At 40.4% G+C, this 15,319-nt stretch overlaps 1 protein-coding gene across 1 annotated transcript; it reads right to left on the bottom strand.

Annotated features, from left to right (window-relative positions):
* Window positions 1-4: 4 nt before the first annotated feature.
* Window positions 5-15,312, bottom strand: pdcd11 (programmed cell death 11). Its single transcript, XM_041984142.1, has 36 exons — window positions 15,228-15,312; window positions 14,758-14,889; window positions 14,450-14,596; window positions 14,167-14,331; window positions 13,910-14,071; window positions 13,681-13,801; window positions 13,386-13,561; window positions 13,071-13,178; window positions 12,578-12,790; window positions 12,365-12,489; window positions 12,204-12,264; window positions 11,535-11,681; window positions 11,169-11,420; window positions 10,964-11,083; window positions 10,684-10,878; window positions 10,404-10,574; window positions 10,108-10,321; window positions 9,874-10,023; window positions 8,753-8,865; window positions 8,163-8,662; window positions 7,972-8,034; window positions 7,687-7,783; window positions 7,156-7,245; window positions 6,927-7,029; window positions 6,648-6,825; window positions 5,859-5,915; window positions 5,653-5,775; window positions 3,935-4,057; window positions 3,457-3,625; window positions 3,046-3,186; window positions 2,810-2,953; window positions 1,435-1,685; window positions 1,108-1,276; window positions 868-1,021; window positions 590-755; window positions 5-432 (listed from the first exon to the last, which is right to left on the bottom strand). The coding sequence occupies exons 2-36, from the start codon at window positions 14,857-14,859 to the stop codon at window positions 261-263; spliced, it is 5,442 nt and encodes a 1,813-aa protein (XP_041840076.1). The 5' UTR covers window positions 14,860-14,889; window positions 15,228-15,312; the 3' UTR covers window positions 5-260.
* Between the last annotated feature and the right edge of the window lie 7 nt (window positions 15,313-15,319).

Below are 15,319 nucleotides of genomic sequence, written 5' to 3'. Positions count from 1 at the left end.
ACTCTTTTGTGCTTACCTTCTTTATTATACAAAATGGTTAAAATGTAAGCTGAAGAAATGTTAAAAATACCAGCTTGTTTTTAACATTTATAGATGATTACAACTTATTTTTTTACAAAAGTCTGTTGTGCTTTGCAGAATTACAGGTTCACACAGAGGTTTAAGGATCAACATTCCACAATAATGATAAAAATGTAAAGATATGTTAAGATGTTGAGCATACATTTTTTGGAAGAATTATGAGTTGTCATATTTGCTCATTAGTTTGCAGCCTCAGTGACTTTAGTTTCCACAAACTCCATGGCTTTTTCTTTAACTGCTTGGATGCTCTGAGGCGTGCCATGCTTCTTCTCATACTCCAGGTAACGCTTAAAGAAGAACTTAATCTTTTTCACAGAAACGCTGAGGTGGATCACTCGATCGAATAGTGCCCTGCAAGAGCCAAGAAGATGGAAATGTATCATTTTAGATTTGCCTTTTAACTTAAAATGCAACTTAACTTAATAAAATCAATGACAAATGAACGAAATGTATTAAATGTAAAAATTAAGAAGGAGGAATTCAAAGTGGTAAAAGAGCTTCTGCTTACCTGACTTCTTTCTGTGATCCGTGTTTTACCATGAGATCAATGAAAACGGACCAAAGATCAGTGCGTTTCGGGTAACTCGTCAGGACTTTGTCAAACATGTTGCGACCTCTGTCGGCGTCACCGTAACGGAACTCCAGCTGAGCAAACTTGGCGATGACATCCACACCTGACAGGATGGATGATAACACATGGAAGGTTAAAACATGTCAATATGCAGCTAAGACAGGGAGCTTTTATCAGTAGATGGTAAAATGCCAACAATTAAACTTCGGTCTTACTTTCTTTAGGAGGGAGACTCTTTAGCGCCCTCTGCAGGAGAATGCTGGCAGCATCGCCCTGACCCTGCTGGAGCAGGAAGGTCCCATAGCTTAACCACACCGCCTTATTCTGCCGGAAACGCTTCACCATCGTCTTATACACTCCCTCTGCCTCCTGGAAACAAACACAAACATTCAGACATTATTTGCTATAGAACAATTTATTTAATATTTACCAAAGAAAAGCTCACTAGACTGAACCTTGATTTTGTTGGACTTGGCGTAGATGTCAGCCAGCTGCTGGTGTACAGGCATGGGCTCACAGAACTGCAATGCTCGCTCAAAAACTTTTTTGAGACTCTCATCTGTGCCGTACATGTTCTCCAGGTTCAGTAGGGCCACCCATACATTCAGCTTCTCCTGCTCCTCCCTGGGCACCAAGCAGGAGACGATTTCACACAAAGAACAGTCAATACACACAGTGCTATTACTGAGGGGGAAAAAAAAGTTTAATCCATCAGATTATGTTGACTTCAAGCCCTCTTGAAGCTTGCTTTTATCTACCATGAATGTCATCATTTTAATCACCTGAAGGAGATGGTTTTAAGGGCCCTCTCAGCCACAGCACGGGCCTGCTCGATCTCTGTGGCCTGCAGATGGTGAGCCATGTACTGGAGCCAGAGCAGTGAGCTGTTGGGTGAGGCTAAGAGCAAGCGCTCGAAGGCGGCAGCATCCTGGGGCCGCAAGTTTGGATCCATCAGCTCAGCCTCCCGCTGTACCAGGGCTTTTTCTGCTGCCTTCTTCTCCTGTTCCAGCTCGTGGCGAGACTTCTTCTGGGGCTGGCAGAGGAAACCAAATCAAATTGGAGGGAGAACTTGTGACTATATTTGAGAGGTCATCTGTTCAAAATTATATTCTATAGAGATGAACCTCTTCTTGACTAGAGCTCTGTACATGAGATGCGTGCAGTGAAGAAGATCTGTGTACATGCTACAAAGCGCCAATCCTAACAGTTAGCATTTCAAAATGACAGGAAGAAACTCAGTTAAAGGACACTCTTGAAGTGTGCATTCGTGGGCTCCTTCCAAACCGGACAGTGCTTGGCACACCACGATGACGTATGTAGCCGACGAATCTGCACTTTGAAGTGTGCAGACCCTGAATTGGGACACACCTATAGAGTAAAACCTGAATGTCTGCATTGTTATGTTGCCTGGCAACCAACTTAACTTTCGCTAGGTAATTCATATTGACTCATTTTGGAACATTAACTACTTATCAGTCATCTGCATATATAGGTTTATAACTGTAGGTTATAAACGTTCAGGATGAAATTTAAAAGCTGCTAATGTTTTACTTCCATGTAGTGAAGTCCACCCACTTTGGTTCTGGAAAAAATGGTGTGAACGCAGGCCAGTTCAGAAAAAAGCACCAAGGTTCTGACTTGATAACGGAGCCGGTGCCAGAACCAGAACCGTGTCTGTGTCAAAGCCCCTTGTTATAAGTATCTATCACATCAACCGATGGGTTGAAAGGACAGCCTTTCATCCAAGTGGGTGCCCAGATATTTGTAAGTGTTAACCAGCTCTACTGCTTGGTTCTCAATCCTGACAGGGGAGATGTTCTGTTTAACAACTCTATTACAACATCTGTAAAACTTTCACCTTCTACTTTTGTACAGTTCCTCAATGGACATTACTTTACTAATTCCTATAGGAACTGGGCTGCAATCTTTTGTTTTGGTTTTCACTTAAAGTAAGGAGGTTTTCTTTTAGGAAGAAATAACCATTTAAATTATTTACTGTGTTCAAGGTGAATTTACTCCAACACAATAACACGTGTTGATTCTGACACTACTGTAATAATGTCATGTCTCAACTTTCTGTAGAGACCAAGATTATACATGCAGCCCTTGAAGCTGTGGTCATGAGGTGGTTTAAAAGCTCGTTTGTGGTTGTCTCACCTTAGCGTTTTTATCTTGGTCTTCTCCATCACTGGAGTCGTCCTCCTGTGCTGCAGATGCAGGCTTTAGGGAACTCAGGTCCACGTCCCAGGAGAAACCCGCAGACACCTGCAGTCTGGATTGACCTGCTGAGCTGGGAGTCACCTGCAGAGACAGAAGGGGAAAAAAAGGAAACTGATTCATCAGCCCATAGAGTGAATTTACATTACAAAAACTAATACTGAGCTGCTGCTTACTTTTACAGGATGTGGTTTTTCTTCCTCTTCCCGATTCTCTTCTTCTCTGAAGTACACCTCCACTCCGCTGTCATTGCCATCATTCTTTGCTTTCTTTGTTTCCTTTTTCTTCTTCTTCTTTGGAACCTGGGACTCTGATTGCTTCGTCAGAAATGAATGAACAGTAAAAACGACCATCAATCCCCATATAAACCACATAACACATAAAGATCCAGGCAGCTTTTATTACTGTCAGCCCAAACAATGATGACTGATAGGATGATGGACTGGTGATGCTGGCTTCTTCCACTACTGAGCACTGATTACTTTCAGCACATAGAGAAGGTCTATCAACGAATCATTTATCTTCTTACAAAAGAAAAAGATCAAATCTGAGGTGGGATAGAGTGAATGTTTATGTTGCTATGTTACCTGTTCGCTTGTAGAAAGAATGCGCTTCTTGCTCTTTTCCATGTCATGTTTCTTTTTCTCCTCTCCGATGAGACGCAGCCGCAGACTGAGAGCTTCAGGAAGGACGTCTGGCTTCCCGGTGTCCACAGGGAGCAGAGAGAGGTCCACAAACTCCATCTCTCTGTCAATACTAAGGAGAGAAACAGAAGGATGTACAGACCGAATGTAACAAGACAACAATCTGGACTCTGAAAGTGGCTGCTGCCTGACGTTCTTGGAAAGATTCCATCCAATCAGTATTTTACTGCTGAATCCTGACTTTTAGATCAGATGGATGTCTGTTTATTAAACATGATAACTTGTTTTTTTGTTGTTGTTGTTTTCTGTCCCTGACAGGAAGGAGTGTCTGTCCTAAGTCTAGCCTGGACCAGAGGTGACAGAAAGACTGGAGCATTTAGAGGGGCATCGTTAATAAATTCATCTGAAACGTGACATTTACCTGAGGATTTTGGTGGTGAGAAGAGTGTTGGGAGGCAGGTGCTCAGAAAGGACTTTGTGGTTGTTAACAAAGTACTTGGTGGACTGCTGAAGTTGAGCTCGCCCAGTGATGTTCCTCGACAACCTGGAAGAAGAAAAAAGGTTAGAAGAAATTATGAGGAAGGATGACACACTTGGCAAAATATATGAAATCGTGACATTTACAAGATGTTCTGTTTTATTTTGTTCCAAAAAATAAAATAAAATTCACTCAACAATAAACGCTCATTGAGGCTTTGTAAAAATAACTCAAAGATATTTAACATTTCACTAATTTTTGCACATTTATTTCCAGATCAAATAAAATAAAACAAAGGGAGCTTAAAGACCAGTATCCTGCTGGTTATAGGCGATTCTCTGCTACCCCTTACTTAAATCAAATGGTACCTTTAATTTGAGTAAGTTGTGTTGAAGCAGGGAAACATCTAAAGCCTGCAGGACTCTGGCCCTCGAGGACCAGAGCTTGACATCTCTGAATTATGCAATCCATTTGTAATTAGCATTTCTAATATATATGTTGAAATATGCAAATCAGAATGCTTTCACTTCAAATTTGAAGTGGGTGTGGTTAATGCAGAAAAGCAGAGGTTAATTAAAATAATATTCAGAATATTCATTAAATGTATCTATGAAGCAGCTTTCAAACATATAGAAATCACAAAGTGCATCATAGAACAATTTACATGAAGTATAGAAAATAGATTTAAAACATGAATTAAAAACAAAATGACTGCAAAAACAGTAATAAATCTTATTGTCTAACTAAAAGCCTTTTAAAATGCAAAGTCTTTGACTGCTTTTTTAATATATAAACATTGTCCACGTAGTGAAGGGAAAGAGGGAGAACGTTCCACAACTTGGCTGCTACCGCTTCAAAAGAGTGATGTGGTGTTGTGAAACAGGATTTTTGGGACAACAAGTAACTTCTGGCCTTCTGACATCAAACTGCGGGTCACTAATGCTCTTCCTTTCCTTTTCATCAACCTTTTGACGATCCTCCCCAGGCTGAGGTCATCCCTGCTGGTTGTGCACCTTTGTCTTCCACACTTTTCCCTTCCACTCCACTTTTTATTGATGTGCTTTGGTGCAGCATCCAATTCTTTTGAGGCTTTCCCTCCTTGTAGAGGGTGTCAATGATGGTTTTCTGTATAACTGTCAGGTCAGCAACCTTCCTTGTGATTTGTGAATTCTACAGAAATAGATTGAGGAAAATACTCAGGAGTTATTTGCTGGTGTTTTGGGTTAATTAGCTGACTAGAGGCACTTAGATGCTAAAACATTGAACCTTTTCACAATATTCTAATTTTCTGAGATTTTGAGGTTTTCATAAGCTGTAAGCCATTATCAAAATCCTTACAAATAAATGCTTGAAAAATATTACTTCACAAATGTTAGTTCACCTTTTTAAGGTGAATTACTAAAATTATTTAAGTTTTGCACAATATTCTAATTTTGAGTTTCACCTGTACGTGTTTATTTTTTTTTTATTTTAACACAGTAAGAACATCCTCCCAGTGTATGATGTTGAATTTCCTGCCCGCTGTTACAGAGGATGTGTAATGAAACCTGCTGAAATCTTCTATTTTGAAACTTTTAGGAGGAGAATGCTGTTTTTTCTGATACTCCTATATTTGTGTGACGTGTACCATCTGACCAGTGCGGGATGAATTTCTCAGTTACCTGATGAAGACCCCCTGCTCTCCTACAGACTTAACGTAGCCTCTGATGATCTGGCCCACCTCCAGTTTGTCTAAAGACAACACTTCGGGGTCTTTCACCGGCTTGGCTTGTTGCGGGTTCAGCCTGGAGGAGCGTGATGAATATCAGGCAGGTTTCTTTAAAACTCTGGCAAAATGTTTAAAAAACTCTTCAATGACTCTTCTTACCTTGATGGACGCAGAGACAACTGCCACTTTCCTGTTTCATTACCTAGAAGGTAACACCTGATGATAAAAAGAAGCTAAAGTTACAACTCTGGTGGGTTGAGGTAGTCAGTGGGAACGTTACAGTACTAGTACTGGTTAGCTACAGGAAATCTGGTCTGTGGGAAGTCTGACTCCGTAGGCTGAGTGTGCAACGCTGATCAATACAAAACAGAAATATTGGAAATGCAGCTTTATGCTTTAATTAAACATGGCTGCAGGAAAAAGTTCTGAATTCTGACACCTCACAATCCAGCTTTCAGAAAATTTGCTTAGCCCGAGACCAGAGACAGAGCAGCAAAAGGGGGAGGGACTGCAGTGACTGTTAGCAACAGATGCTGTAATTCTGGACATGCTGCTAAGAGTGAGCTTCTCTGCTCTCCGGATGATGAACTGCAGCCTGTAGGTTTCCAACCACGTTGTCTAGCAGGAGAATTTATCTGTGTGACCTGCCGATGCAGCATGTGACAGCAACACCTCAGTTGTTGCCAAGCAACAAACACAAAACCAAAAAATCCCTGCTTTAGAGTTTGTAAAGGTCGAGGTGTCAAGGTAAACTTAGAGATTCAGTTGTTTCTCCATCTCTTTTGCTACTGTTCTCTGGTACATAAATCATTTCAGGCACTGCTACAAACCCACCAGCACAGGATCCCCTCACTGCTACCAGTTTAAAAATCCAGTTAAACAAAACACCCTCTTTACCAGGCTTGATCAGGGCTTTGTGAAATTGTTTGAGCATCAGCGTCTACTGACCTGAGGAACTGATCTTTGTTGTATGAGACTAACGGGTTTGGCCTGTAGGCATCAGCAAGGTCAGTGATGGAGACAGTACCCACATTACCGAAAGGAAGTTTAACCAGGAGGCCATTTTGGGGCTGAATATTAATCACAACTCCTACAGTAGTGCTGCCTTTCTCCAGTTTATGGACACCTGAAAACAAAAGGAAACCAGCGATCAAATCGTTATTTAATAATGGCTAAATGGTAATTTAAAATAACATATTAAAAGCAGAGAGTCAAAAGATCTCCAACCTGTAAGTGAGAGCACAAAGCGACGAGGTTTGACGCTCACTTCTACAACTTTAGCACGGACTGCTTGGCCCAGCTTGTACAGTTTCTCTGGGTGGCTGGCATCCTGGAAAAGACAAGAAAATCTTAGTCTTTAAATCTTACTTCCTCTTATAATAATAATGATAATAATAATAATAATTATCATCTTTTCTAATATTTAGGACACAGGATAGCAGCCACATGGACTTACTTTAGGATCAGTGATTGTTGCAAGCAGCTCAACGGTCCCTGTGATTGAAGGATCAGTGGTGACTTCCAAAGACTTCCTGTCTGAATGAAACTGGAGACAAAAAAAAAAAAAAAAAAAAAACTAGCATGACTGTACTCAAAATTTAAAAAATCACTTCATAAAAAGGCCCCACAACTCTTTTAAAAGAAAAAAATTATTCATATCACTGTTCAAAAATATTCATATACACCCATCTCAAAAACTGGCTTATAACTAACCAAACCTGTTCTCACAGCTAGATAGATGCTCTGCAGCACACATGTATGTACGCACATGTAAGTATGTGTGTGCTGAATACGTCAAGTGTTTTATTCTCATTATATTTCTTGTCATGTGTGGGACATAACTGTGGCCTGCCAGGGGACAACAGATGCAAATTAGCTGCTAGCCTCAGCTCTAGATTGTGTATGTTTTATTTGTGTTCATTAAAGTGCAATAAGACACTTTTAAATCAACAATTAAAAACAATAATAATCAGCTTTCAAAGCTTACCTTTGATACAAAGCATGTAATTTCCTCCCCGACCTTATAGCCCTGCATTTTTTCATTTGCTGTAGCTTGTCTGAAGTAAACATTTTTATCCAGTTTACTACAGAAAGAAAACAAAATGCATAAAAGAAAAACAGGTTTAAATTGCAGTGGTATGAAAATGACAAAACGTCAACCACTGCAACAGGTTAAATAGAATAGAATTCTTAGAATATTCATTATTATATCATTTTATTTCCAGTTTTCTAGTTATGATTACATTGTACAATACAAATGCTGAACGGTTACCTGGGTATAAGTGTGAGCTCAGGAATGTTGTATGTGAATTTGGGATGAGAGAAAGGCAGAAATCTGTAATAAAAACAGCCCAGATTAACAGTAGGCCCAAAATAATTGGTCAGATAATTAACATGAAAGCTGAAAATGAAGAAAGATGAATAAAAACAACAATGTGGATAAATCTCTAGAGCCACGCTGACCTGTGACTGGATGCCTCTCGTCCTCCGATGACCCTGGCGGTGACCACGCTGCCCACTTTAACCGAGGATGTGGGGAAGGATCCCAGGAGCACCTTGTCCGCCTCCACCACCTCGGACACGTGCACACTGCCCGTGCTTGCATCCTCCAGCTTTACCTGAATGCAGGTGGGCTTCACACTCTGCACTTTGCCCTGCACGATTTCACCAAAGCAGTGACCCTTGGAGCCCGTCTGGTTTTCTGAGGTCATCCGTTGGCGTTTTGGCGCGCCTTGCTCCCACGACACCAGGGGGAGCCCTTGTAGTTCTTCACAGCTGGGTTCCACAACTTGAACTGCTAAAGTCATCCCCTCCTTCAGCTTCTCTGACTCCAAGAGGACAATGTCATTCAGGTGGCTGCAGGTCTGGATCACAGTAAGCTGTGCTGTATCCTTCAGTGAGATGACAGTAAAGTCTTTTTCTGTGTACTGCACCGTTGCAGTGTATTTCGATCCCTCAGTCAACTATGAAAAGAAAGCAATTTAATGAACTGATGTTTTGTTTAAATGTGAAATAAACCAGCAAAGAACAGACAAAAAAAAAAAAACACTTACAGCTTTCTTCATTCCCACCAGTTTGGGAAGAAGAGAAACGTGGACACAAGTAGTCAGGATGTCAACGTGGAGGACGACTGCGGTTACTTTCTGTCCTGCAGTCAGGCTGATGGCTGAAAATATGCAGCAAAGGGACAGTGATGGATTACATCTGTAACTTAATAGAATGACACAGTAACTGCTGGCTCCTGATGCCACTACAGGAAATTTAGGTTTTATTTTCATCTGTTAAAGACGCAACATAAACTGGTTGTGTATTTAATTAGTTGTGGTCATTGTGTAGAAAAGAACACAAACTCTCTCAACAAAGCTAAGAAACACACCATAAAGCAGAGTAAATATTAAATTAACTCATATTGACACAGCAATAGAGAAAACTGGCTCATATGGCCTTTATTATCCAGACAAAATAAAGTGCAATATTCTTGACAAATTTTAATTTCTAATTTTGTAAAAAGCCTAATAAAAACAAACAAACAAAAATATGGGTGAAATATGATGATAAAGAGTGAGCTCCTGAAGTTATTCCTGACTGTAAATCATTTAATGTTATTGCTGTTTATTGTGGCAGGCTGTAAAATATGGTCTGATTAAAATTTTATTTCTACTGCTAATAGTACTGAAAACATTTACAAAATATTTTAAAAACTTCTTTTTAAAAGAAATTTAAACTGCACGATCATAATAAAACCCTTGCTGTGAACAATTCCTGTTACAGGCCACGCCTCTTTGTGGACGGGAAGTTCATCTCACCACATAAACGCCTTATTCAGTTACTTTTCAAGCCGAACGCTGTGGCGGACAAACATCAGTTTTTAATTAATAATCAATTATTAAATCATTTGTAATATAAAAGGGAAAAATTAAAGCATCTGAATTTGTTAGTTGAATGTTTTTTGCCAAAGATATCTTTAACTCCGGATCACAGAAGACTAATAACCAACTAACTACTTATTTCAGCTGTAAAGAAACAGACTAAACAGAAGAGTAATGCCGCAACATTGCTCAGCATCATTTTGGCTGACGTATCCCATCATCTACACCTGGCAACAGTTCAGATTTGTTATGCATGTTGATAAATTCTAAGTAACTAGAAAGGTGAGAAATTCTTTAACACTGACCTGTTATGTGATGCTTAGTGGCGATGATAGTAGCACCGAGCAAGCCATCAGACTTGAACTCAGCACGGTTGTCCTTCACAGAATCCACCATCAGCTTCAGCTTCTGACCGACAGACAGAGCAGACAGCTGCTGGCGAACGCCACTGCTATCTAGATATAGAGACAGAGGCAATGAGAGGAAAATCCGCACATCTGTGTCTGGCATGGTATTGTTGGCTATGAGACAGAGCATACCTTTCATAGCCAACATTTCATTCACAGCTCTTCTCTCCTTCAGACCATTGATGAGCCTGGTCTGGACGTCCCCCTCTGGGGATATAACCTCTGATATCTTCAGCGTGACCAGGAATCGCTGCTTCTCCTCATCCAGGTTGGTAACTTTAGCAAAAACCGTCTGACCAAGCTGGAAGGCGGTCGCTGTATCGCTGACAAACTTGTCAGATAAAGCCTTAAAACACAAAGGGTTGAAAATTAAACATTTCAACCGAAATGCGTCTCCAGTGATCAGATGTATAAAGTCTCTAACTTACCGATTTGGGTGCAAGACCAACAAGGCCGTATGGGAATTCTACAAAGACGCCATAAGACATGATGTTCTTGATCCAGCCAATCAGCTGCATTCCTACAGTGATCTCAGAAAAATCTTTTGCAACCACTCCTTCCTCCAGTAAACATCTCACTGTTGGCTTCTTGGTGAGAATCTAAAAACGCAGCAGCTAAGGAAACCAGACATTCTCAGAAGGGTAAAATGAACTGGATTTGCTGAAGTTCGACTTTACCTCTGGTCAGAAATGTGAGGGAAAAGGATACAATATTCCGCTTGTTCTTATTAAAGCAGACAAGGTTTGAGATCATGTCTCCTTCCTGGAGACTCTCCCAAAGCAAAGGGCAGTTGGACATGTGATCGGAAAGGTGCATTGTGGGTAGCACAGCACAGACATCATCGGGGAGGATGGCCACCTCCAAACCAGTGGCTAACTTTTTCACCACCTTTGCCTCTAGCCTCTATAGCACACAGAAATATTTGAACCAAATAAAAATTATAATTAAAAAAAAGCTGAAAAAAAAAAAAAAAAAAAATCAACCTTACCTTCCCAACCTCACAATCAACCTTGGCAGCTTCCTCTGTGTCTCCCTCCACCACTGCCTTAAATGACAGCACTATCTTTTCCTTCTCTGGGTCACACTGAAGAACTTTAGCCTTTAACACCTGGACAGTCACCAGAAACAAACAACTCCATCAGACTCCAAGCTGAGCCATAATTCTGAGCATCCATGCAGTCTGACCTCCTCACCTGCCCCACATAGAAAGCATCCTCTGGTCTGAGGATGGGCTCAGAGCTGAGCTCGCTGAGCGGCACCAAACCTTTGACATTGTTGTAGAAACGGATGATGCAGCCAAAGTCTCTGAGGCACACGATGAAGCCGTGTGATATGCGGCCAGGACGGGCGTCAGCATAGCTGAGGAACAACGGCAGAGAGCTCTCAACCAGAGCCTTCTTTCTGGTCAGGTACAACTTTTTATTCTCTGGATCTACTGACAGCACCTGAAGGCACATGTTCACACACACAGGAAAGATGACATGAAAGTAGGCCCAAACTATTGAAATGACACAATACTGGTTTTATCCCTGTAGCCCTTCATAAATATTTGCACTAACCCGACATTTAACCTTCATGCCTTCAATGTACTTCTTCTCTGGGTTCTTGAGGATGATGTCAGAGAGGTGTGTTCGAGGTACGAGACCTTTAATTTGGTCTGAGAGATGCACCACCATCCCATGACTCAGCAGGACTGACACGGTGCCCTAGGACAAAGAGACAGTAAGGATGAATATCCAAACAACCCAATCAAATATGAATCTAAATTCAGCAAAAAATACAGGGTCTAGATCAGTGGTGTTAAACGCATGGCCCGAGGTCCAAAACTGGCATGTTGGAATTATAGTAAATGGAAATATATATAAAATAAAAATAAAATATTTTATAAAACATAAAATATTTATAGTTGTAAGAATTATTTTGATCAGATTTGATTTTCTCTCATTAAAAAAATCTTATAAATACAACTGGAACAGACAAAATTCCCATAGTTACACTGATAAAAGATTTATATGAAATTAAGAAAATACCAAATAAAAAAAATGATCAAGTTTATTATTAAAGGTTATAGTTACAAATGTATAAATAAAAATTTGAACTAAATGAGTTTGACAGCCCTGCTCTGGGCAGTCGGCCACCAGCTGTTACTTTAACAAACTCCTTTAAAAGCTAAATCCAAGTCACATTATGAGAGTGTACAGGAATATAAGATAATGCTCCATCCTCACCTCGACCACCTGACCAGCCTTGACATCATGGTATCTGAATAAAGGTTTATCAATAATACTCCTGAAATAAAAAGTAAGAGCAGAATGTCATTCAATAAACCAGATTATTCAAGTTATTGAGGAATAAAATAAATATAAGTATAAAACAAGCTGATACATACTTTCGTAAACTAACAAAAAAAATTTGATCTATGGGGCTGAAGTCCAGGATCCTGCAGGTGTGCTCGGGCATTGCAAACACTCTGTTCTCATTGGCTGGCTCATTAGGCTCCTTTAGGTGGTTCCTCTGTTGGGACAGACAATAAGATGCTTCTAAACCAGGCTGGGCCAGCAGAATATTCACATCCATCATATGAAGCATCAGCTAAACTCACATGTGCAAAGGTCAACGACTTGTCTGGAAGTTGCAACAGGGCTCCTGACATGTGGTGCATAGCAGTCATCTTGCACCCTTTCACCACCTCGCCAACCCGATCTCCACTAGCATGACCTGTTTCGATCACAGCATCGGGCTGAATGAGGTAGCTGCGCAGACTCAGTCCCACCAGACGAGTGGACGGCTCCATGTACAGCACCCGTGCTCGAACCTGCATGAATGAACGCAGAAGTGGTTAAGAAGCAAAGTTTACATTCAAAGATTTTTTTTCTCCCCTCTGTTTCCAAGAATGAACTGAAAGGAAATCACTGACTGTGTGTGTAAAACTTTCTATTTATTTTGTGAATTATAGTTGTATGAATTTTAACCGTTGTATATCTAAATGCGACATAAAAAAAAAAGAAAAAAATCTTTAAATAGATTACAAGCAAGATTATTGAGGACTGAAAATGACCAGAGATGCTTTGAAGAAGACATCAAAATAGTTTTACCACAAGTCCTTCAGTGTAGCTGGATGCCTGCTCAGGGTCCATGTGGAGAAAGTCCACCTGGCCGGTGAAGGAGGACAGGAAGTCCAGAAGCAGACCATGTTTGGTCACCTGCAATCCAGATATATAGACCTTATCAGCTGAGGCAAAGTTAACAACACTGAGAGAATTTCACTGAACATATAAGGATGATGCAATATCACCAAAGAGGATTATTTTAAGCCCTGGAAAGGAACTGATTACCATTATCTCAGGACTGAAGGAAGTTGTGTGTTTTTCACATGACTAAGTCACAGAGAAGTTAAAAGAGCTATTTACCTTTTTGATGGTTGCTTTGACCAGAAGACCAGGCAGAAGATTGATGAGGTTCCAGCCCTGCTTGGCTTCGGCATAGGCCTGAGCAGTGGTGGAAGGGTTTACAGAAAGGTGAACCACTCGTCCATTGTTTTTCACCTCCTCTATTAGAGAAGTCACGAGCTGGCCCACTTTCAGGTCTGCACACAATGCAAAAACAAAAATGCTTCAGAGTTGGAAAAAACTTTATGATGTAAGGCAACATAAACCTGCTCTATAAGACAGAAAAGTGTCCATTATTGTTATTATTTTAGCTTACCTTCCAGTTTAGTTTGCTTGTCTGTCAAGGCTTTCTCAGGAAGGAAAGCTTTGGTTCCACTAACACCAATGTCAATGATGCAGCCATGATCTTCTACACTCTCCACACACCCACTCAAGACCTTAATCACAGATAAAAAAAAAAAAACAACACAAAACATAGCTTTGAATAATATTTTGACAATGGACACAGAACGATTCTTTAACTGATGATGCTCATCTTGGCTCACCATTCCAGCTTTCAGAGAGCTCAAGGTAAGACTCTTGTTGACTAGTTTTGGATTGACTGACAGCTGGATGCTAAGAGATCCCCCCTTAGTTATATCTATCTTGGCAACCGCACATCTGAGCACCATACCGGGGTAGAAAAGACGCGCCAGAGAGCAGATCTCCTGAGAGAAAAAAAGCACAGACACAAATCTAAAAATCTCCTTGAATTCACGAAAGAAACATGGACCAAAACACGATGATAGTTCTGCATCCTTACCTCTGTGTCATCTGAGGCCAGCTGCTCGCAGAGCAGTTTGGTATAAGAGTCAGAGATGTTTCTGATGCTGAGGAACCCTTGCAGACCACAGGGGAGGCTAACAGTCACTTCAAACTCCGCCACGTCTTTCACACAGCCCAGGAACAGCATCCCCTCTTTAACATTCTAGGAAAAAGAGCACAATATAATCATAATAAAATTGATAAATTCTTATAGAAAATTAACAGAATAGATTCAACAACTAATTAAATACACAAATTTTGGGTTCTGGTACATATCTGACCTTGACATGCAGAATTTCCACACATTTAGCTGCTTCGTTGAGTGTCAGGCCACCTCTTTTTTTGTCATCTGTCTTTTGTGTCTTGGGTTTTTTGCTGTCATCTTTGGTGCCCCCCTTTCTTTTCTTAGTTTCTGTTTGTTCATTTGACTGCAAGAGGAAAGCTAGTGTTAAATAATAGATGTATTTTTACCAAAGCCTTCACAGTTAATGGAATTTAGAGCAATACAGTGATATGGTGCAATCATCTTCTGGAGACCGCTATACGAAGTCATTTCCCTATGACCAGAGGAAAAAATATTTAATTATACCTGAAACAGGTTATCCACTTCCGTTCGGTCCACCACTATTTTACTCTCAGTAGTTTTCTTTGTTGTTCCTCCACGAGGAAAGTCCTCATCCACTGATGCCATGTTTGATGCTGCTTCAGATGTCTTAGATATCTAGAATACAAATCAATGAAGAGATTATTGATTAGATTTAACACGTTTTCTATAGCTAGATTTCAGTGTCATTGAAGCAGACGTCTAAAATATGGAATTACATACTCTAAGATAAATATCTGATTTTTTTTTTAATTAAACGTGAAGGTTCAACCAAGTCACGCACGCATTCTGGTACTCGAGCTACCGCCTGGGTAGAATAAAAGAGACATGTTCTCCAGAAAATAAGAAGCATGTTCAGTTATAAACTACCTCAATTTATATCTAATAAAAAAAATAACACAGTTATCGATACTTCCTTCCATTTAAACTCAGATTTGTGTATATAAAATACTCACATGTTGCTCAGTAACACGCCATCGCCGCAACCCGGAAGAAAAACTGATTTGGGCGTTGGATTCTTTGTCCAATCAGAGAGCACAAATAATGA

The sequence above is a fragment of the Melanotaenia boesemani genome, chromosome 4 (genome assembly GCF_017639745.1).
Source record: "Melanotaenia boesemani isolate fMelBoe1 chromosome 4, fMelBoe1.pri, whole genome shotgun sequence".
Lineage (NCBI taxonomy): Eukaryota > Metazoa > Chordata > Actinopteri > Atheriniformes > Melanotaeniidae > Melanotaenia > Melanotaenia boesemani.
The sequence above is the reverse complement of the archived record's forward strand: the minus strand, read 5'-3'. Positions and strand labels throughout refer to the sequence as shown.